The sequence below is a fragment of the Sturnus vulgaris genome, chromosome 25 (genome assembly GCF_052056855.1).
Source record: "Sturnus vulgaris isolate bStuVul1 chromosome 25, bStuVul1.hap1, whole genome shotgun sequence".
Lineage (NCBI taxonomy): Eukaryota > Metazoa > Chordata > Aves > Passeriformes > Sturnidae > Sturnus > Sturnus vulgaris.
This window is the reverse complement of record NC_142267.1, coordinates 1,433,040-1,454,823: the sequence shown is the minus strand read 5'-3', so window position 1 is coordinate 1,454,823 and position 21,784 is coordinate 1,433,040. Positions and strand designations below refer to the sequence as shown.

General features: G+C 49.6%; 1 protein-coding gene across 1 annotated transcript in view; it reads right to left on the bottom strand.

The window, feature by feature from the left end:
- AGRN (agrin) overlaps window positions 1-16,981 on the bottom strand; it is a 94,379-nt gene extending 77,398 nt beyond the window's left edge. The window contains 2 exon segments of the mRNA XM_088178572.1: window positions 6,599-6,860; window positions 16,732-16,981. Coding sequence (XP_088034698.1) covers window positions 6,599-6,860; window positions 16,732-16,944 — 475 coding nt within the window. The 5' untranslated portion in view covers window positions 16,945-16,981.
- Between the last annotated feature and the right edge of the window lie 4,803 nt (window positions 16,982-21,784).

Sequence of the window (21,784 nt, the reverse complement as noted above, 5' to 3'; positions counted from 1 at the left end):
AGGGCCCAGCTGAGCCAATTTCCCAATTTTCCACCCATTTCCACCCATTCCAGAGCCAGGACGGGAATTTGGGAATTTTCCCACCCCTCTGAGCACCCCCCGGATGCCGGGATCAGCCCCCGGGGGGGGGTCACAGCAGCCGCAATTCCCAGGTCCCAGCTCCACATTCCAGCCTCTCCCGTGCCGGGATCAGCCCCTGGACGGACGGAGAGAGACAGAGAGATGGATGGAAGGACAGACGGACGGACAGACGGACACACTGTGTCCATCCTGCAGAGCCCCTGCACGTCACGGGCTCGGAGCTCTCGGGGGGGGGAAAAAAAAAAAACAACAAACAAAAAACCGGAGCGAAAGGCGCGGGCTGACAATCGGGATTGTGCCCCAGGAGCGGGGCTTGGAGCCGGGAATTTTTATCTTGTCACCGCGGATGGGGTGGCCAGAGGGTCCCCAGAGGGTCCCCAACCCCCTCTGCTGCTTCCCGGCCCTGCTCCGGGATGGATTCCAGAGTTTCTCCAAAGGGTTCCCACGCCTGGAATGTCCAAAATCCTCCCCCGGGGCTGGAGCAGCGCGGGCCGAGCTCGGCTGCGGCGGCAGGAGCCGCGGAAACTGCAGAGCCCAGTGCTCCCAGTGCTCCCAGTAACTCCAGTAACAGCTCCCAGTGATCCCAGTAACTCCAGGAACTGCTCCCAGTGATCCCAGTAACTCCAGGAACTGCTCCCAGTGATCCCAGTAACTCCAGTAACAGCTCCCAGTGCTCCCAGTAACTGCTCCCAGTGATCCCAGTAACTCCAGTAACAGCTCCCAGTGATCCCAGTAACTGCTCCCAGTAACAGCTCCCAGTGCCCCCAGTAACTCCAATAACAGCTCCCAGTGATCCCAGTAACAGCTCCCAGTGATCCCAGTAACAGCTCCCAGTGATCCCAGTAACAGCTCCCAGTGATCCCAGTAACAGCTCCCAGTGATCCCAGTAACAGCTCCCAGTAACTCCAGTAACAGCTCCCAGTGATCCCAGTAACTCCAGTAAAAGCTCCCAGTAACAGCTCCCAGTGCCCCCAGTGATCCCAGTAACTGCTCCCAGCGATCCCAGTAACTCCCAGTAACAGCTCCGAGTGACCCCAGTGATTCCAGTCACTCCCAGTGTCCCCAGTGCCATTCCCAGTGCTCCCAGTACTGCTCCCAGTAACTCCCAGTGCTGTCCCTCAGTGCTCTCAGGTTGGAAAAGCCCGGCCTGAAGGACAAAAACTCCGTGGAAAAGGAGAATCTGGGATGGAGGGAATCCAGTCTCTCTGGACCCAAAAACAAACCCTGGACCCCAAAAAAAACCCTGGCCCCAAAAACAAACCCGGACCCAAAAACAAACCCGGACCCAAAAACAAACCCTGGACCCAAAAACAAACCTGGAATTAAAAAGTAGCCCTGGACTAAAAAATATCTCTGGGCTAAAAAAACCAGCCTGGACCTAAAAAACAGCCCTGGACTGAAAGAGCAGCTCTGGATTTATTAAAACAGCCCTGGACCCAAAAAACAAGCTGGACCCCAAAAACCAGCCTGGACCCCAAAACCAGCCCTGGACTAAAAAAATAGCCCTGGACTAAAAAACAGCCCTGGACCCAAAAACCCAATCTCTAGACCCAGAAAACAGCCCTGGACTAAAAAGTATCTCTGGACCCAAAAAACAAGCTAGGCCCCAAAAATCAACCTGGACCCCAAAATCAACCCTGGACTAAAAAATTTTTATCTCTGGACTAAAAAAAAAAAAACAGCCCTGGAGCCAAACCCAGCCCAAAACCCTCCTGTATTTTCCCGAGTAAGTGGGTGGGAAAAATCCAGCCTTTGATGTTGCAGTGAGAGGCTCCAAAACAAAGATGTGCCACGGGAGATAAAATAAAAAACCCCAAACAAAATAAAAACCCCAAATAAACCTCGCCACGGGACACATCCTGGACGTGGAGTGGGAAAGAATTCCATGGAAAAACCTCAGGGCAGCTTTTTCCATTCCCAGCACAGCCCAAAGTGCAGGATTCTGGGAAAAAAATAAATTGTCCTAAAAAAAGCTGCTCTGGGCAAGGCAGGTGACTCCTGAATATTCCACTTTTATCCCTTGAAATGACCCGAATTCCCTGGAATTGAGGCTCCACTGGTGCCTTCCTGATAATCTCCTCACATCTCTGGAAATTGCTGAAATTCCCTGGAAAAGGAACCAGTGGATCCTCCCCAAAATTCCTCTTTTGCATCCCTTGAAATTGCCCAAATTCCCTGGAAAAGGAACAATGGGGCTCCCCAAAATTCCCCTTTCATCCCTGGAAATTGCTGAAATTCCCTGGAAAAGGCAGCATTTGCACCTCCCCGAATTTCCCCTCACACCCCTGGAAATGACCCAAATTCCCTGGAATTGAGGTTCCAATGGCAACTCCCCAAATTTCCCCCTCCCAGCACCGGGCGAGCTCCGGCATTGTCGGAATTCCCGAATTCCCGGGAATCGCCCTGGAGCTTCTGGCAGGATCCCAAAAATCCTGGGGCGCTCCAGGGGATGCATTGCTGGAATTCCAGGCTGGCAGGGCAGGATCCCGCTGGAATTCCAGGCTGGCAGGGAGAGGATCCGTGCCAGGACAGGTTGGGCAAAGTCAGCACGGGCTGGGAGAGAGGGCAGGAGGAAAATAAATGGGAAATCCGGGGAAAATAAATGGGAAATCCGGGGGAAATAAATAAATGGGAAATCCGGGGATTTTGGGCAGGGGGGAAATGGGAAATCCAGGGAAAATGGGAAATCCAGGGGTCTAGGCAGGGGGAAAATGGAAAATCCAGGGATTCTGGGTGGGGGAAAATGGGACATCCAGAGATTCTGGGGAAGAGGAAAATGGCAAATCCAGAGAAAATGGGGAATCCAGGGATTTTGGGCAGAGGGGAAATGGGAAATCCAGGGAAAATGGGCAGAGAAAATGGGAAATCCAGGGATTCTGGGTAAGGAAAAAATGGGAAATCCAGAGATTCTGAGCAAGGAAAAAAATGGGAAATCCAGAGATTCTGAGCAAGGGGAAAATGGGAAATCCAGGGATCCTGGGAAATCCCGGGATTCTGGGCAAAGAAAAAATGGGAAATCCAGGGATTCTGGGAAATCCAGGGATTCTGGGCAGGGGAAAACTGGAAAGTCCAGGGCTACTGGGCAAAAACTGGTCAGGGCTACTGGGGAAAGAGTGACCAGTCCACACACCTGGACACACCTGAGCACACCCAGGGACACCCGGGACCATTTTCCACGGAATCCTGGCAGGATTCCATCCCCTCGCCGTGGATGAGGACACAGGAAGGGGCCCTGGGCCTGTCCCAGAGCTGCATTTTCCCTTTCCCACTCCTCCCTCTGCCTTTCCCACATTTCCCAGCTGCTCCAGAACTCTCTGCCCCTCCTGGGACCGAGGTGTTGATGCTGCTCTGCTTCTCCCTGATGCAAACCAGAGCCCAGAAGAGGAGGAAGGAAAGGAAAAAAAAAAAAAAAAAAAAAAAAAAAGAAAAAAGAAAAATAATCTTTTTTTTTTTTTTTTTTAAGTTGAAAAAAACACACATCAACTCCTTCCCTGCCAGCTCCAGGAGGTGCCAGGGGATGGATTCAGAGGAATTCCAGGGCTGGGGAGGGAGGTGAGCACAGCCTGAGCCACCTCTCCCAAAATCCTGCTGAGATTCCTGGGCTGAGAGGAGCCCTGGGAATTCCTGGAATGGAAATGGTGCCTGCGGGGCCAAAAACGCAGGAGAAAAATGGGAAAGGAAACAGAGATGGGAATGAGGGCTCTGGACTGGCTGCAGTTCCTATAAAAGTGACTTTTTCCCACCTCCTGAGTGTTGGTTTCTTTTTTTGTTTTTTTTTCCACAGAGCAGAATTTTAAATTCAAGTTTCAGCCTCAACTGCGTTCACGGCAGTGCCCCCAAAACCCCAAAACCCAAAAAAGCCCCAGAGCTGCTCCCTGTGTCCCCAAAAAGCCCCAGAGCTGCTCCCTGTCCCCTAAACCCCTCCCCCAAAATTCCCTCCGGGTCCTTCCCAGTTTGCAGAGCTCACCTGGAACCTTTCCAAATTCAAAATCCTCCGAATTTTCTGCCCCCGCTCCAACCTGAGCTGTCCCCCAGAGATGCCCTGGCCTGACCTCCCCTCTCAGACAAGTTTGGGATGGCTCAGATTTTTCCAAAAAAAATCCGGCACGAGGATAAACTCCCAAATATTTGTGTTTTTCCACTCAGCTGCCTCCATTCCTTCAATTCCTTCTGAAAAAAAAAAAAAAAAACCCAACAAAAAAATCTCCAAGGTTTGTTTGGAAACTCCAAAGTGCAGCAGAGAGTGCAAGCTCTGCTTTGAACCAGTCCTGGTTTAAATTCCCAGCCTGGGATCTTAGGAATTGTTCCCGGGGGGGGCAGGAGCAGCTCTCAGGTGGAGAAATCTCCCCTGAATTTGGTCAGGTTTAATTAAATAAAAAAAAAAAAAAAAAAAAAAAAATCCCACTCATCCTCATCCTCCCTCCCTCGGCACTTTCTGAGGATATTATGGAATTTTTAATCTGTGTTTTTGGAGGTATTTGATATTTGTAGCCCGTGTTTTTCATCCTGGGGATAAAAAAATAATTAAAAAAAAAAAAAAAATCTTCTTTCTCCCAAATCCTGCTCAGGGCAGCCTCTCTTAAAATGCTGAGGCAAGAGCGGGGTCGTTGTCCCGGTTGGAATTCCCAAATAAAAATAAAAAAAGGAGTTATGGGTCATTCTGCAGCATTCCTAGCTGGAAAAGGGGTTGTGGATCATTTCCCTATAAATATTCCCAGCTGGGAAAAGGGGTTTTGGGGCCATTGTCCATCATCCACTGACCCCAAACACACAGAGAACTGCAGGACGATCCTAAATCACCTCTCCATGAACCACCGACCCCAAAACCAACCCCAAACACACAGGGAAGTGCAGGAGGATCCTAAATCACCTCTCCATGAACCACCGACCCCAGGAGCTCACAGCCCAACCCCAAACACAGAGAACTGCAGGACGATCCTAAATCACCTCCCACTGACCCCAAAATCAGCGCCAAACCCCACCCCAAACACACAGAGAACTGCAGGACGATCCTAAATCACCTCTCCATGAACCCCTGACCCCAAAGTCTGTGACAGAAGCCACAGCACAGTGTGACCAACCCCAAACACACAGGGAAGTGCAGGATGATCCTAAATCACCTTGCACGCGGTGCTCCACCTCCTCCAGGCTGCGCAGGGTGATGCGCACGAGGTTGGAGTTGAGCATCAGCTCGACCAAAACCCCATTAAAACATCCCATAAAAACCATGAGCAAAACACCCTAAAAACCCCATAAAACCCCACAAAAACCCCCATAAAAACCTTATAAACCCCCTCACCTTGTACGCAGTGCTCCACCTCCTCCAGGCTGCGCAGGGTGATGCGCACGAGGCTGGAATTGAGCGTGAGCTCGACCAAAACCCCATTAAAACCCCATAGAAACCTCACAAAAAAACCCCACAAAAACCCCATAAAACCCCCAGAAAACCCCACAAAAACCCCATAAAACCCCCGTAACCCCCTCACCCTGCACGCAGGGCTCCACCTCCTCCAGGCTGTGCAGGGTGATGCGCATGAGGCTGGAGTTGAGCATGAGCTCGACCAAAACCCCATTAAAACATCCCACGAAAACATGAGCAAAACACCCTAAAAAACCCATAAAAACACCACAAAAACCCCACAAAAACCCCCATAAAAACCTTATAAACCCCCTCACCTTGCACGCAGTGCTCCACCTCCTCCAGGCTGCACAGGGTGATGCGCACGAGGCTGGAATTGAGCATGAGCTCGACCAAAACCCCATTAAAACCCCATAAAAAAACACCACGAAAACACCAGGAAAACCCCAGAAAACCCCATAAAACCCCACAAAATCCCATAAAAACCCCACAAAACCCGCTCACCTTGCACGCAGTGCTCCACCTCCTCCAGGCTGCGCAGGGTGATGCGCATGAGGCTCGAGTTGAGCATCAGCTCGACCAAAACCCCATTAAAACCCCATAAAAAAACACCACAAAACCCCCACAAAAACCCCATAAAAACCTTATAAACCCCCTCACCCTGCACGCAGGGCTCCACCTCCTCCAGGCTGCGCAGGGTGATGCGCACGAGGCTGGAGTTGAGCGTGAGCTCGACCAAAACCCCATTAAAACCCCAAACCCCATAAAAACCCCATAGAAACCTCACAAAAAAAACCCACAAAAACCCCAGAAAACCCCATAAAAACCTTATAAACCCCCTCACCTTGTACGCAGTGCTCCACCTCCTCCAGGTTGCGCAGGGTGATGCGCACGAGGCTGGAATTGAGCGTGAGCTCGACCAAAACCCCATTAAAACCCCATAGAAACCTCACAAAAAAACCCCACAAAAACCCCCAGAAAACCCCACAACCGCTTCTCACCTTGCACGCAGGGCTCCACCTCCTCCAGGCTGCGCAGGGTGATGCGCATGAGGCTCGAGTTGAGCGTGAGCTCAAACCAAAACCCCATTAAAACCCCATAAAAAAACACCACAAAAACCCCACAAAAACCCCATAAAAACCTTATAAACCCCCTCACCTTGCACGCAGTGCTCCACCTCCTCCAGGTTGCGCAGGGTGATGCGCATGAGGCTGGAGTTGAGCATGAGCTCGTTGCGGTGCGCGGGCCAGAGCGCGCGCGGCGCGGGGTTGACGAAGAAGATGCGCGTGTCCCCCGTGGCCACCTGGTTGTCACAGATGAGCGGGTCCCCGAAGCCCCCGATCACCACCTTGTTGCCCCCGTCCTGCAGGATCTCGTGTGTCACGATGTCCTTGCCCTTCAGGTAACGCCAAACCCGCACCTGGCACGGGAGGGGACGGGGTCAGACGGGTTTGGGGGGGTTTGGGGGTTCTGGTTTCCTTCTCTGGGGTCTCATTTTCCTTCTCTGGGGTCTCATTTTCCTTCTCTGGGCTCCCATTTTCCTTCTCTGGGCTCCCATTTTCCTTCTCTGGGCTCCCATTTTCCATCTCTGGGGTCTCATTTTCCTTCTCTGGGCTCCCATTTTCCATCTCTGGGCTCTCATTTTCCTTCTCTGGGCTCCCATTTTCCATCTCTGGGCTCCCATTTTCCATCTCTGGGCTCCCATTTTCCATCTCTGGGCTCTCATTTTCCTTCTCTGGGCTCCCATTTTCCTTCTCTGGGCTCTCATTTTCCATCTCTGGGCTCCCATTTTCCTTCTCTGGGCTCTCATTTTCCATCTCTGGGCTCCCATTTTCCTTCTCTGGGCTCTCATTTTCCATCTCTGGGCTCCCATTTTCTCTTCTTGGGCTTCTCTTTTCCTTCCTTGGGCTCCCATTTTCCCTCCCCAGGTTCCTCTTTTCCTCCCTGGGCTTCCATTTTCTTTCCCTGGGCTCTCTTTTCCTCCCTGGGCTTCCATTTTCCCCTTCTGGGCTCCTGTTTCCTTTTCTGGGCTCCCATTTTCCCTTCCTTGGTTCCTGTTTCCCTTTCTGGGCTCTCATTTTCCATCTCTGGGCTCCCATTTTCCTTTCTGGGCTCCTCTTTTGCTCCCTGGGCTTCCATTTTCTTTCCCTGGGCTCCTGTTTCCTTTTCTGGGCTCTCATTTTCCCTTTCTGGGTTCTTTTCCTCCCTGGGCTCCCATTTTCCCCCCTGGGCTTTCATTTTCTTTCCCTGGGCTCTCATTTTCCCTTTCTGGGCTCCTCTTTTGCTCCCTGGGCTCCCATTTTGGTGGCTCTGACAAGGTTTGGTGGCCCCTGATAAGATTTGGTGGCCCCTGACAAAAGGATTGGTGGCCCTGGCAGGATTTGGTGGCCCCTGGCAGGGTTTGGTGGCCCCTGGCAGGGTTTGGTGGCCCCTGGCAGGGTTTGGTGGCCCTGGCAGGATTTGGTGGCCCCTGGCAGGGTTTGGTGGCCCCTGGCAGGATTTGGTGGCCCTGGCAGGGTTTGGTGGCCCCTGGCAGGATTTGGTGGCCCCTGGCAGGGTTTGGTGGCCCCTGGCAGGGTTTGGTGGCCCTGGCAGGGTTTGGTGGCCCCTGGCAGGGTTTGGTGGCCCTGGCAGGGTTTGGTGGCCCCTGGCAGGGTTTGGTGGCCCCTGGCAGAGTTTGGTGGCCCCTGGCAGGATTTGGTGGCCCCTGGCAGGGTTTGGTGGCCCTGACAGGATTTGGTGGCCCTGACAGGATTTAGTGGCCCCTGGCAGGATTTGGTGGCCCCTGGCAGGGTTTGGTGGCCCTGGCAGTCAGGTTTTACCCCTCTGGTAAAGGATCCATTCCCATTTTCCTGCCCCTGCCCCGGTGGCTCCTCGGGCCTGGATCCAGGGGCTGCTCCCACCCTGAGATTTCCCCAAATTCCCAAATTCCTCCCCAGCCAAGATCTGGGGCTGCAGATCCAAACCAGGGGCTGGAACCTCGCTGGGGGCTCTGGGGAACACAAATCCTCTGAGCCCTGATCACACTCAGAAACTGAATTTTTTTTTTTCCCCTTTTTTCTTTCTTTCCTTTTTTTTTTTTGCTTTTTTTTAAATTTTGCTTTTTTAATTTTTTCTAAATTTTTTTCTCTTTTTTTTTTTTTTTTTTGGCCTTTTTTGCTCTTTTTTTTGCATTTTTTTATTTTGCTTTTTAAATTTTTTCTAAATTTTTTCTCTTTTTCTGTCTTCTTTTTTCATTTTTTTGCTCTTTTTCTTGCTTTTTTAAATTTTCCTTTTCTAAAATTTTTTATTTTTTTTCTCTTTTTTGCCTTTTTTTTCATTTTTTTTTCATTTTTTTCTCTTTTTCTTGCTTTTTTTTAATTTTGCTTTTAAAATTTTTTTTAAACTTTTTCCTCTCTTTTTTTTCCTATTTTTTCCATTTTTTTTCTATTTTTTCTCCTTTTTTTTTTTTTTCCAGCAACCCAAACTCCAGAATTTCAACCCCGACCCAAAAAAGCTTCAAAATTCACTCTGAGCTTGTGCCAAACTCCTGCAGGGTGTCCCTGGCAGGACGGGAACGGGGCCATTCCCACATTCCCGGTGGCCACAGGAGCCACAGAGCAGGAAAAGGGGAAAAAAAAAAAAAAAAAAAAAAAATCCAAATAAACCCAGCACTGCCTGTGCCCTGCAGCCACAAAACCGAGCTTAAAAACCGAGTTTATCTCGCATTTTCTGCTGCTGGTGGAAAAATCGCAGCAGGACACGAGAGGCTTGGGGAGGTCTGAGGTGGAAGTAATAAAAAAAAGAATTAAAAAAGGAATAAATTATTCAATTTCTTATCCCGACGAGGGCAGCCCGCCCTGTTTTGCTGCATACCTGAGCTGCAGGAGCAGCCCAGGTGTAAACGGGGCCGTGACAGCACCTGGGGGAGCCCCAAATTCCTCAGCTGCTCCCAGGTGTGCAGAGATCAGTAAAATTAAAATTAAAAATTAATAAATAAAAATACAAATACAAATAAAAATTAAAAATACAAATAAAAATTAAAAATACAAATAAAAATACAAATTAAAAAAAATACAAATAAAAATACAAATAAAAATAAAATTTAAAATAAAAAATACAAATAAAAATACAAATAAAAATAAAATTAAAAATAAAAAATACAAATAAAAATACAAATAAAAATACAAATAAAAATACAAATAAAAATACAAATAAAAATACAAATAAAAATACAAATAAAAATAAAAAATAAAAATAAATAAAATCCAGAAAATTGAATTTTATCCTCCAGAACCAAAGGTGGGATCCCCTCATCTGGGCTGAACCACCCCAAAACTCCAAAATCTGGGGTGATATTCCAAAATTTCGGGAACTGTGTGTGCTGAGGTGCACAAATCCCTCCTGCTGCTCCTCCACAGCCCAGAGCTCCCAAACCCCTCCTGTCCTGCAGCCTCAGGTGAGCAGAGGGGAAAGGTGTGAACGGCACAGCCTCGAGCTCCTAAATCCCTTCTGGTGCTCCCAAACCCCTCCTGGTGCTCCTCCACAACCCAGAGCTCCCAAATCCCTCCTGGTGCTCCTCCATAATCCTGAGCTCCCAAACCCCTCCTGGTGCTCCTCCACAGCCCAGAGCTCCCAAATCCCTCCAGGTCTTCCCAAACCCCTCCAGCTGCTCCCAAACCCCTCCTGGCTGCTCCTCCATGACCCCGAGCTCCCAAATCCCTCCGACTGCTTCTAAACCTCTCCTGCTGCTCCTAAACCCTTCCTGGTGCTCCTCCATAAACCTGAGCTCCCAAACCTCTCCTGGCTGCTCCCAAATCCCTCCTGGTGCTCCTCCACAGCCCCGAGCTCCCAAATCCCTCCGGCTACTCCTCCATGACCCCGAGCTCCCAAACCCCTCCGGCTGCTCCCAAAACCCCACCTGGTGCTCCTAAATCCCTTCTGCTGCTCCTCCACAATCCTGAGCTCCCAAACCCTTCCTGGCTGCTCCCAAATCCCTCCTGGTGCTTCTCCATAAACCTGAGCTCCCAAATCCCTCCTGCTGCTCCTCCAAGACCCTGAGCTCCCGAATTCCTCCGGCTGCTCCTAAACCCTCCCTGGTGCTCCCAAATCCCTTCTGCTGCTCTTCCACAATCCTGAGCTCCCAAACCCCTCCAGCTGCTCCCAAACCCCTCCTGGTGCTCCTCCACAAACCTGAGCTCCCAAATCCCTCCTGGTGCTACTCCACAGCCCAGAGCTCCCAAATCCCTCCGACTGCTTCTAAAGCTCTCCTGGCTGCTCCCAAACCCTTCCTGCTCCCCCTCCGTGACCCCGAGCTCCTAAACCCCTCCAGGTGTTCCCAAATCCCTCCTGCTGCTCCTGAACCCCTTCTGCTGCTCCTCCACAGCCCCGAGCTCCTAAACCCCTCCTGGTGCTCCTCCATGACCCCGAGTTCCCAAACCCTTCCTGGCTGCTCCCAAAACCTCTCCTGGTGCTCCCAAGCCCGTTCCTGGTGCTCCTCCGTAATCCTGAGCTCCCAAATCCCTCCGGCTGCCCCCAAACCCCTCCTGCTGCTCCTCCACAACCCAGAGCTCCCAAATCCCTCCTGGTGCTCCTCCATGACCCCGAGCTCCTAAACCCCTCCAGGTGCTCCCAAACCCCTCCAGGTGTTCCCAAACCCCTCCAGGTGTTCCCAAATCCCTCCAGGTGTTCCCAAATCCCTCCTGCTGCTCCCAAACTCCTCCAGGTGCTCCCAAACCCCTCCAGGTGTTCCCAAACCCCTCCTGGTGCTCCCAAATCCCTCCAGGTGTTCCCAAACCCCTCCAGGTGTTCCCAAACCCCTCCAGGTGTTCCCAAACCCCTCCAGGTGCTCCCAAATCCCTCCTGGTGCTCCCAAACCCCTCCAGGTGTTCCCAAATCCCTCCAGGTGTTCCCAAACCCCTCCAGGTGTTCCCAAATCCCTCCTGCTGCTCCCAAACCCCTCCTGGTGCTCCTAAACCCCTCCAGGTGTTCCCAAATCCCTCCTGGTGTTCCCAAATCCCTCTGGCTGCTCCCAAACCCCTCCCGCTCCCCCGCAGTCTCCTCCTCCCCAGCCGTGCCCGCAGTCAAGCCCGGGCATTTCCCGCGGCCGCGCCCCCAGCCCCGGGGCGAGCTCCGAACCAGCGTGAAAAACACAGCCCGAGAGAGGAGGGGAAATAAAATAAAATAAAATAAAATAAAATAAAATAAAATAAAATAAAATAAAATAAAAACTCCTCCAGCAGCAGAAAACACAGCCCGAGAGAGGAGGGGAAATAAAATAAAATAAAATAAAATAAAATAAAATAAAATAAAATAAAATAAAATAAAATAAAAACTCCTCCAGCAGCAGAAAACACAGCCCGACAAAGGAGGGGAAAATAAAATAAAATAATAAAATAAAATAAATAAAATAAAATAAAACTCCTCCAGCAGCAGAAAACACAGCCCGAGAGAGGAGGAGAAATAAAATAAAATAATAAAATAAAATAAAATAAAATAAAACTCCTCCAGCAGCAGAAAACACAGCCAGAGAAAGGAGGGGAAAATAAAATAATAAAATAAAATAAAATAAAATAAATAAAATAAAATAAAACTCCTCCAGCAGCAAAAAAACACAGCCCGAGAAAGGAGGGGAAAATAAAATAAAATAGAATAAAATAAAATAAAATAAAACTCCTCCAGCAGCAAAAAACACAGCCCGAGAAAGGAGGAAAAAAGAGAGAAAAATAAAATAAAATAAAATAACTCCTCCAGCAGCAGAAAACTCAGCCCGACAAAGGAGGAAAAAAGAGAAAAAACCCCAAAAAACCAAAATAAAATAATTCCTCTAGCAGCAGAAAACACAGCCCGACAAAGGAGGAAAAAAAGAGAGAAAAATAAAATAAAAGAAAATAAAAAAACTCCTCCAGCAGCAGAAAACACAGCCCGAGGCCGGAGCTGAAAGGCGCGATTTCACAATTCGGGATTTTGAGACGGCGAGGTGAAAAACTAAAAAAATAAATTAATAATAATAATAATAATTAAAAAAAAAAAAATCCAGCTTGTCCCCCAGCTCTGCAGCAGATGGGGATCGCTGTTAATTGGTGGCAGAGCAAGGAAAAAAAAAAAAAAAATCAGAATACAGCGAGCTCCTCCCAACTTTTAATGAATGGATGTGCGAGGCAGCAAAGCCCCGGGAATTACCTGCAGGGCATCCCATTCATCAGAGCCGCGAAATTAAAGATTTGTCACCGCTGACTCACCGGCGGCAGCGAGGATGGGGCAGGAAAAAAAAATAAAAAATAAAAAAAGAGGAAAAAATTCTGTTTTGGAGGAAGATCCTGCCCTGGAGCGCGTTGTTTTTGTAGAAAAAACCTGAATTTTTAAGGTTTTTTTTTTTAAAAAAAAAGTTCCGCGGAAAAAGTGCGGCCGCAAGTTTAAAGCGTGTTTTAAAAGTAGGGGGAAAAATAAGATTTAAAAGGTTCAGAATTGAAAGGATTTTCCAATATGCCAGGGAGGTGCATCCCATAATAAGGAATCACCTGTACAGGGATATTCCTGCCAGGGTTTTTTTGGGAAACACAAAAATTTGGGGAATTTTTGGGAGATAAAAGCCAGAACCCTTCCCTCTCCCCCTTTATTTATTTTATTTTATTTTTTTTCTGTGTGTGTGTCATTCCCCAGGACTCAGCAAATCCCACAAAACCCCCTCCCCAAAAATAAATAATAAAAAATTAAAAAAATAAAAAAAAAATATTTCTATTGTCAGGAACAGGATCCACATCCTTTCCCACACTTCCTACAACCTGGATTTCTCCTAAAAATAGCAGCTGCCTTTCCTAAACATGGAGAAAACGCAGAAAAAAAATTAAAAAAAAAAATAAAGTTTCAGGGAGTTTGGGGCAGGAAGGGACAATTCCAGCAACTTCGGGAAAAAAAGTCAGAAACTGCAACCAGGAATGTCAAATCCCATTGGAAAAATAACACAGCAGCCACTTTTTTTTGTTGGTTTTTTGGGGTTTTTTTGGGTTTTTTTTGGGGAATTCTGTCAGCCCGTTCCTCCTTTCCCCCAGCAGCTATTCCGGGGTGTTTATTTAAGATTAATTTCGCATTTTTGCTCGTTCTTATCTCGGTCTATCAGCTGGGAGGGTTCGGGAAGAACAATGGCCCGGAGAGGAATTCACAAATTCCCCACGTGCCCTCTCCCCTCCCGGACCACCCAGCTCCGGGAATATTTGGGATTTTGGGTGTGGGATATTTATTTGGGATTTCCCCACAGCCACCAAACCCTGATTTTTTTCCGCTGTTGTTGATAAGGAAGAGCCTGGCAGGAGATAACAGCTGGAATTTGGGGAACAGGAAATTTCCTCAGCACAAAATTTTTGATTTTTTTTTTTGGTTTGTTTTTTTTTTTTTTTCTCCCAGCTTTCCCCCCCAGGGGCAGTGCAAGGACAGCAGGAGGAAAAGAATCAACTTGAATCCCAAAGAGCTGCTGGAATTTCGATGTTTGGTTTAAAAAAAAATAAAATAAATAAACTTGCAAGGATGGCCTAGCCAAAAAAAATAAAAAAATAAAAATAAAAAAATCACACAATTCCAAGATTTTGGGAGATCTGAGCAGGGCAATAAGCCAAGAGCTGCTGCAGAGCTGCACATCCCCAAATCTCTGCAGTGACAGGAGATTTTTCTGCTCCCACATCCTCGGGACAAATCCCAAATCCCAGCCCAAAACTTTTTTTGGTTTTTTTTTTTTTTTTCCCCCCTGCAAAGACACCAGGAAATGCCATTAAAAAATGACACAGGACGGGCTGGTGGGCAGGGAAAGGGACAGGAAAAATCCTGAATGTCACAGCACTGCCACGACGGGGTGGGATCAATGGGATATTTGGGATATTTGGGATATATGGGATCAATGGGATATTTGAGACATTTGGGATATTTGGAATCAATGGGATATTTGGGATCAATGGGACATTTGGGACATTTGGGACATTTGGGATCAATGGGACATTTGGGACATTTGAGATATTTGGGATCAATGGGACATTTGGGATATTTGGGACATTTGGGATCAATGGGACATTTGGGACATTTGGGATCAATGGGACATTTGGGACATTTGAGATATTTGGAATCAATGGGACATTTGGGATATTTGGGACATTTGGGACATTTGGGATCAATGGGACATTTGGGACATTTGGGATATTTGGGATCTATGGGATCTTTGGGACATTTGGGACATTTGGGACATTTGGGACATTTGGGATATTTGGGATCTATGGGATCTTTGGGATATTCGGGATCTTGGAGCTTTCCTGCTTTCACTTTTACACGACTCCAAGGCTGGGATGACCCCTCAGGAGCCCACCCTGACCCTTCTTTGCCCTTTCAAGGCCAGGGATGGGCAGGAGCGAAATCCCAAATATCCCAGAGCAAGCAGCACAAACCTGTCCCGGGCACAGCTCAGGGATTCCCTTCCCAAATTCAGGAATTCAGTTTGTGCTTCACAGACACCACCCCGGGCAGCCCCATCCCAAAATCCTGCCTGCTCCAGGCTGGCACCTCGCAAAGGCACAGCTGCTGAGCAGGCACATTTCCCATCCCAGCTTTTCCTCATCCCATCATCCCATAAATCCCATTGATCCCATAAATCCCATATCCAAAATATCCCATACATCCCATTGATCCAGTATCCCAAATATCCCATATATCCCAAATACCCCAAATATCCCATATACCCCACTGATCCCATATATCCCATTGATCCCCTATCCCAAATATTCCATATATCCCATATCCCAAATATCCCCTTGATCCCAAATATCCCAAATATCCCATTGATCCCACCCCGTCGTGGCAGTGCTGTGACATTCAGGATTTTTCCTGTCCCTTTCCCTGCCCACCAGCCCGTCCTGTGTCATTTTTTAATGGCATTTCCTGGTGTCTTTGCAGGGGGGAAAAAAAAAACCCAAAAAAATCTTTGGGCTGGGATTTGGGGTGTCCCGAAGATTTGGGAGCAGAAAAATCTCCTGTCACTGCAGCGACTTCCCAATCCCAGTTTCTTTTTCCCTCATTCCAGTTTCTTTTTCCCCATCCCATCTTCTTTTCCCAATCCCAGTTTTCCCCATCCCATTTCCTTTCCCCCATTCCAGCTTTCCTCAATCCCATTCCCTTTCCCCCATCCCATTCCCTTTCCCCCATCCCATTCCCTTTCCCCCATCCCCTGTCCTGCCCTGCTGTTCCAAGATGATTTTTCTGCCCCACTGCGTTTCTGCCGTGGTAGAAAATTGATTTATTTCTCACCGGGGGCATTTCTACCTCGTCACCAGCACCTCTGGGCCACCTCCTGTGGCAACCTCGCGCCTGCCCCAGGTGGCCACATCCATCTGTGCCCCTCGCTGCTGGCAGCAGCTCATTAATTCTCGGCGGAGCAGCCAGGATGTGCCAGACACTGCCAGCAGACGGTGCCTGGAGGGGCTGCAAAAATGGGTCTGGGGGCGCCGGGCAGCAGCTGGGGCGGGCAGGGGGTAAAGGATGCTCGGGGGATGCTCCAGAACATCGCGAGAGGGGGGGAAGAAAAAGGAAAAAAAAAAAAAAAAAAAAAAAAGTTCACCTTTCCCCTCTGTCGCCAAAGCATCGCCCTCCCTGGTTCTGCTGGGCAGAAAAAAAAAATAAAAATAAAAAAGAGGGAAAAAAAATAAAAAAGGGAAAAAAAATAAAAAAGAGGGGAAAAAAAAAAAGAAAAAGAGGGATTGCAGGGAGGAAAAAAGCAGGATTTTGAGGAGGAAAAAAGCAGGATTTTGAGAAGAGGAAAAGGCGAGAGAAAAGCGTGTCCTTGCAAGCAAGAATCCTGCCCCGGCAAGGGTTAAGGCACCCGGCACGTTTTCTGTCAAGCGGGCGGATGGGATTTCAGGTTGCTCGGGACTTCAGCGTTTCTCCGCTTCGGGGGGGGAGATAAAAAAAAAAAAAAAAAAAAAAAAAAAAGAAGAAAAACCAACAAACCACAAACGCGGAGCCCCGGGGCAGGTTGGTACGGTTAAACAATAGCTCGGCTGCAGGAACTCGAGATGCTGCAAAAGTCAGCGGCGAGCAGGAGAGGCTCGGGCACCTTCCCGGAAAGTTGGGAGGCAGCTCCGCATCACGGCCAAAGCCAAGAGGGAAATGCCCATAAAAAGCAACCTCTGGAGATTCCCCCCTAACCCCCCCCCCCCCCCCCCGGCCACAGCTCCAGGAGCCCCTCCTCACCCTCCAAAACCACACGGGGTGAAAGTTTGAACCCCCCCCCTCCCCTCCCTCCCTCCCTCCCTCCCCACCTTTAGGCGCGGTTTTACCTTGCAGGAGTAGGTGTGGTGCACCGGGTCCACGTTCATGATCTCCTCCACCGTGCCCGTGAGCACCACGTTGGCCTCCTCCTCCCTGCGCTCCAGCTCCCGCTCGGGGCAGCTCGCCAATCCCAATCCCAATCCCAATCCCAATCCCAGCGCCGTGCCCAGCGCCAGCAGCGCCAGCAGCTCCCGGCCACCGGCGGCCAGCGTTGTCCCCATGGTGCCGGTGCCGGTGGTGGCCCCGGTGGTGGCCCCGGTGGTGGCCCCGATGTCCCCGGCTCTGCGCTCAGACAAAGCGGCCCCGGCTCGCAGGCAGCGCTGGCGCAGCCGAAAGGGCCACTTTTGTTCCAGGAGGTGAAAAGGAGGAAAGAAAGAGAAGAGGGAGGGAGGGAGGGAGGGAGGGAGGGAGGGAGGCAGCGAGGGGAGGGGAGAAGGAGGAAAATCCCAGGAGGAGGAGGAGGAGGAGGAGGAGGAGGAGGAGGAGGAGATCTGGCTCTCGGGAGCTGCCGAGAAGCGCCGGGCGCTCTCTCGCCGCCGTGGCCCTGGAAGAAAGCGCGCAGATTTGCAGATTTGCAGATTTGCATGCAATCTGAATTGCTGATAAGGAGGGGAGCGGGGGGTTAGGGGGGAGAGGAGGGAGGGAAGAGGAGGGAGGAAGGGAGGGAGGAAGGCAGCGCTGCCGCCCGCCCGCCCTGCTGGCAGCGCTCGGTGCGAACGCCGCCCCCAGGAAAAGGAGCTCGCCTCGGTTAATGGATAATCAGCGCCGCAACGTGAGGAGACTTTTAAAGGTGTACGGACCGCAGGCGGCACCGCCACCCCCTCCCCGGGAGTGGCAGCTGTCCCCAGCCCTGTCCCAGGGTGTGTGACACCCCGAAATTCCCGTCCCTGTCACCCCCAGCCCTGTCCCAGGGTGTGTGACACCCAAAATTCCCGTCCCTGTCACCCCCAGTCCTGTCCCAGGGTGTGTGGCACCCCGGAATTCCCATCCCTGTCACCCCCAGTCCTGTCCCAGGGTGTGTGACACCCAAAATTCCCGTCCCTGTCACCCCCAGCCCTGTCCCAGGGTGTGTGACACCCAAAATTCCCGTCCCTGTCACCCCCAGTCCTGTCCCAGGGTGTGTGACACCCCGAAATTCCCGTCCCTGTCACCCCCAGCCCTGTCCCAGGGCGTGTGACACCCAAAATTCCCGTCCCTGTCACCCCCAGTCCTGTCCCGGGCTGTGTGACACCCCGAAATTCCCGTCCCTGTCACCCCCAGTCCTGTCCCAGGGTGTGTGACACCCCGAAATTCCCGTCCCTGTCACCCCCAGTCCTGTCCCAGGGCGTGTGACACCCCAAAATTCCCGTCCCTGTCACCCCCAGCCCTGTCCCGGGCTGTGTGACACCCCGAAATTCCCGTCCCTGTCACCCCCAGCCCTGTCCCAGGGTGTGTGACACCCAAAATTCCCGTCCCTGTCACCCCCAGCCCTGTCCCGGGCTGTGTGACACCCCGAAATTCCCGTCCCTGTCACCCCCAGTCCTGTCCCAGGGTGTGTGACACCCCGAAATTCCCGTCCCTGTCACCCCCAGTCCTGTCCCAGGGTGTGTGACACCCCGAAATTCCCGTCCCTGTCACCCCCAGTCCTGTCCCAGGGTGTGTGACACCCAAAATTCCCGTCCCTGTCACCCCCAATTCCACCAAGGACGCTCGCGGGTTTTCCCTCCAGGGAAACTGAGGCAGGGCTGGAGCCCACGAGTGACCCTCCCTGGGGACATCGCTGTCACCCGGCCGTGACAGAGCCACGCACGGAATAACTGAAAAGTTTGGTTGGGAAAAAAAAACTTTAAAACCGTCTGAAAAGTTTGGTTGGAAATAAAAAGCTTTAAAAGCATCTCCTGCCACCCCTTTTCCCACCTCAGCCCTGGGGACACTGGCAGGGGACACGGGGCCACGTCCCCACATGTCCCAGCAATTAGGGCAGATCTAAAATGAGAATTTAAGCGGCACTGAGGGAGGGATGTTGGTTCTGCTCTCCATAAATCAGCCGGGCCCCAGAGGCGCTCGATGAGGCTGCTGTACTCCATGGCCCTAAAAAAACCTCAAAAACCCTAAAAAAAATCCCCAAAGATCCTAAAATAAAATCCCCAAAGATCCTAAAATAAAATCCCCAAAGATCCTAAAAAAATCCCCAAAGACCCTAAAATAAAATCCCCAAAGACCCTAAAAAAAACCCCCTCAAAGATCCTAAAAAATCCCCAATGGCCCTAAAAAAATCCCCAAAGACCCTAAAAAAAAATCCTAAAGACCCTTAAAAAAATCCCAAAGACCCTTAAAAAAAATCCCCGAAGACCCTTAAAAAAAATCCCCGAAGACCCTAAAAAAATCCCCCAATGGCCCTAAAAAAATCCCCAAAGACCCTAAAAAAAAATCCTAAAGACCCTTAAAAAAATTACCAAAGACCCTTAAAAAAAATCCCCGAAGACCCTTAAAAAAAATCCCCGAAGACCCTAAAAAAATCCCCCAATGGCCCTAAAAAAATCCCCAAAGACCCTAAAAAAAATCCTAAAGACCCTTAAAAAAAATACCAAAGACCCTTAAAAAAAATCCCCGAAGACCCTAAAAAAAAAAAATCCCCAATGCCCTAAACCCCCCCCAAAGACCCTAAAGTAAAATCACCAAAGACCCTAAAAAATCCCCAATGGGAAAAAAGAAAGAAAGGAAAATAAGAAGAAAAAACAAGAAAAAGAAAGAAAAAATAAGAAAAAGAAAAAACAAGAAAAGGGAGGAAAAAGAAAAAGAAGAGAAAGAAAGAAAAAAGAGAAAGAAAAAATAAGGAAAAGAAAGGGAAAAAGAAGAAAAAGAAAAAAAAAAAAGAAGAAAAAGAAGAAAATCACATTTTTCAGGCCATTGTGCAGGGAGCAGCACATTCCCACAGGGAATTGCTGATAAAAGGGGAAACAAAAAAAAAAATTAAAAACAAAAATAAAATAAAATAAAATAAAATAAAATAAAAACCCCTGGGATGTTTCTGTGGGAAAACCGAGGCGAATTCCTCAGCGAATCAGCACCCAAAACAAATAAAGGGAATAAATAAATAAACACAATAAAATAAAAATACACCAAAACCCACCGGGGTTTGTCCTGGCTCTTCCTTGTGAACCTGGGAAAATTCGGGAAAATTCCCAGGAATTCCCAGAGGTGGCTCAGTCTGCCCCTGGAAAATCCAAATATTTTGGGAAAATTGCAAGGAATCGAGGCAGGGTTTGCTGCCTCACAATTCCGGGGGGTTTGGGGTGGGAATTCCAAGATTTTTTGGGGTTTTTTTTTTGGGAGGGAAGGGGAGAAGGGAAGGGAGGGCCCGGCACTGCCAGGGCAGGAAAACTCCGGGCCCGGAGCCAAAAATTTGATTTAAAATCAAAGAAAAGCCCTGGGGAGGAAAATGCAGCCCCAGAGGCGACAGCATCCCAAATTTCCAGAGTCCCCATCCCAAATTTCCAGAGTCCCCATCCCAAATTTCCAGAGTTCCCATCCCAAATTTCCACCATTCCCATCCCAAATTTCCAGCATCCTCATCCCTGATTTCCACCATTCCCATCCCAGATTTCCAGTCCCCATCCCAAATTTCCAGAGTCCCCATCCCAAATTTCCACCATTCCCATCCCAGATTTCCAGTCCCCATCCCAAATTTCCAGTGTCCCCATCGCCGATTTCCAGTGTTCCCCCCACCTCCCAAAAAAAAAAAAAAAAAATTAAAAAAAAAAATCCAGAATTCTGCGTTTTCCTCCCCAAATCGGCCTGGCAGCCTGGAATTGGGTTAAAAATAAAACAACTGGGTTAAAAAAAATTCCCAGCTGATCTCCCGGAATGGCAGATCCCGATCCAGGCTTGGCTGCAGAGGCAGGAAAAGCAGGGAATTGTGCTGAATGTGCCCAAATCCCCGAGGCTCCAGGAGAAAAGCCCAGAGCAGGGCGGGATCCGGGCGGGAGGAATCCCGCCGGGAATGGCATGAAGGGATGGGGTCACCCTGCGGAATTTTGGGATTTTTTTGGCCTCAAATCCTTGGGATCAGAGCTTGGTTTAGCCTAAAAACTGGTTTAGAGCTGGGTTTAGCGGCCCTGAACCTGCGGCGGGGTTTAATTAAAACCCGGCTCGGGGGTAAAAGCACCCGGTGAACCACGAGGGCTCTGAACCACAAAAAAAAAAGGGAAAAAGGAAAAAAAAAATAGGGAAAGGAGCAGAAGGAAAACCCAGCTCGGACTTGAGGGCAAAGGATCCCCCAGGATCAAATCCCGGCCTCAGGAATTCCTGGGGGCTGCTGGAATTCCTCCTGCAGGAATTCCTAATTCCTCCTGCTGGAATTCCTCCTGCAGGAATTCCTAATTCCTCCTGCTGGAATTCCTCCTGAAATTCCTCCTGTGGGAATTCCTCCTGCTGGAATTCCTCCTGAAATTCCTCCTGTGGGAATTCCTCCTGCTGGAATTCCTCCTGAAATTCCTCCTGCAGAAATTCCTCCTGCAGGAATTCCTCCTGAAATTCCTCCTGCGGGAATTCCTCCTGCTGGAATTCCTCCTGAAATTCCTCCTGTGGGAATTCCTCCTGCTGGAATTCCTCCTGAAATTCCTCCTGCAGGAATTCCTCCTGCTGGAATTCCTCCTGCTGGAATTCCTGCTGATGGAATTCCTGCTGATGGAATTCCTGCTGATGGAATTTTTCCCGCAGAAATTCCTCCTGATGGAATTCCTCCCGCAGGAATTCCTAATTCCTCCTGCAGGAATTCCTCCTGCTGGAATTCCTCCTGAAATTCCTCCTGCAGGAATTCCTAATTCCTCCTGGAATTCCTCCTTCTGAAATCCCTCCTCCTGGAATTCCTCCTGCAGGAATTCCTCCTGATGGAATTCCTCCTGAAATTCCTCCTCCTGGAATTCCTCCTCCTGGAATTCCTCCTTCTGAAATCCCTCCTGCTGGAATTCCTTCTGGAATTCCTCCCTCAGGAATTCCAAGTGGCCACAGGAGCCTCCCTAATGTGGATTGATGGCCTCAGTCTGCTCTGGTGCAGGAAAAAAAAAAAAAAAAAAAAAG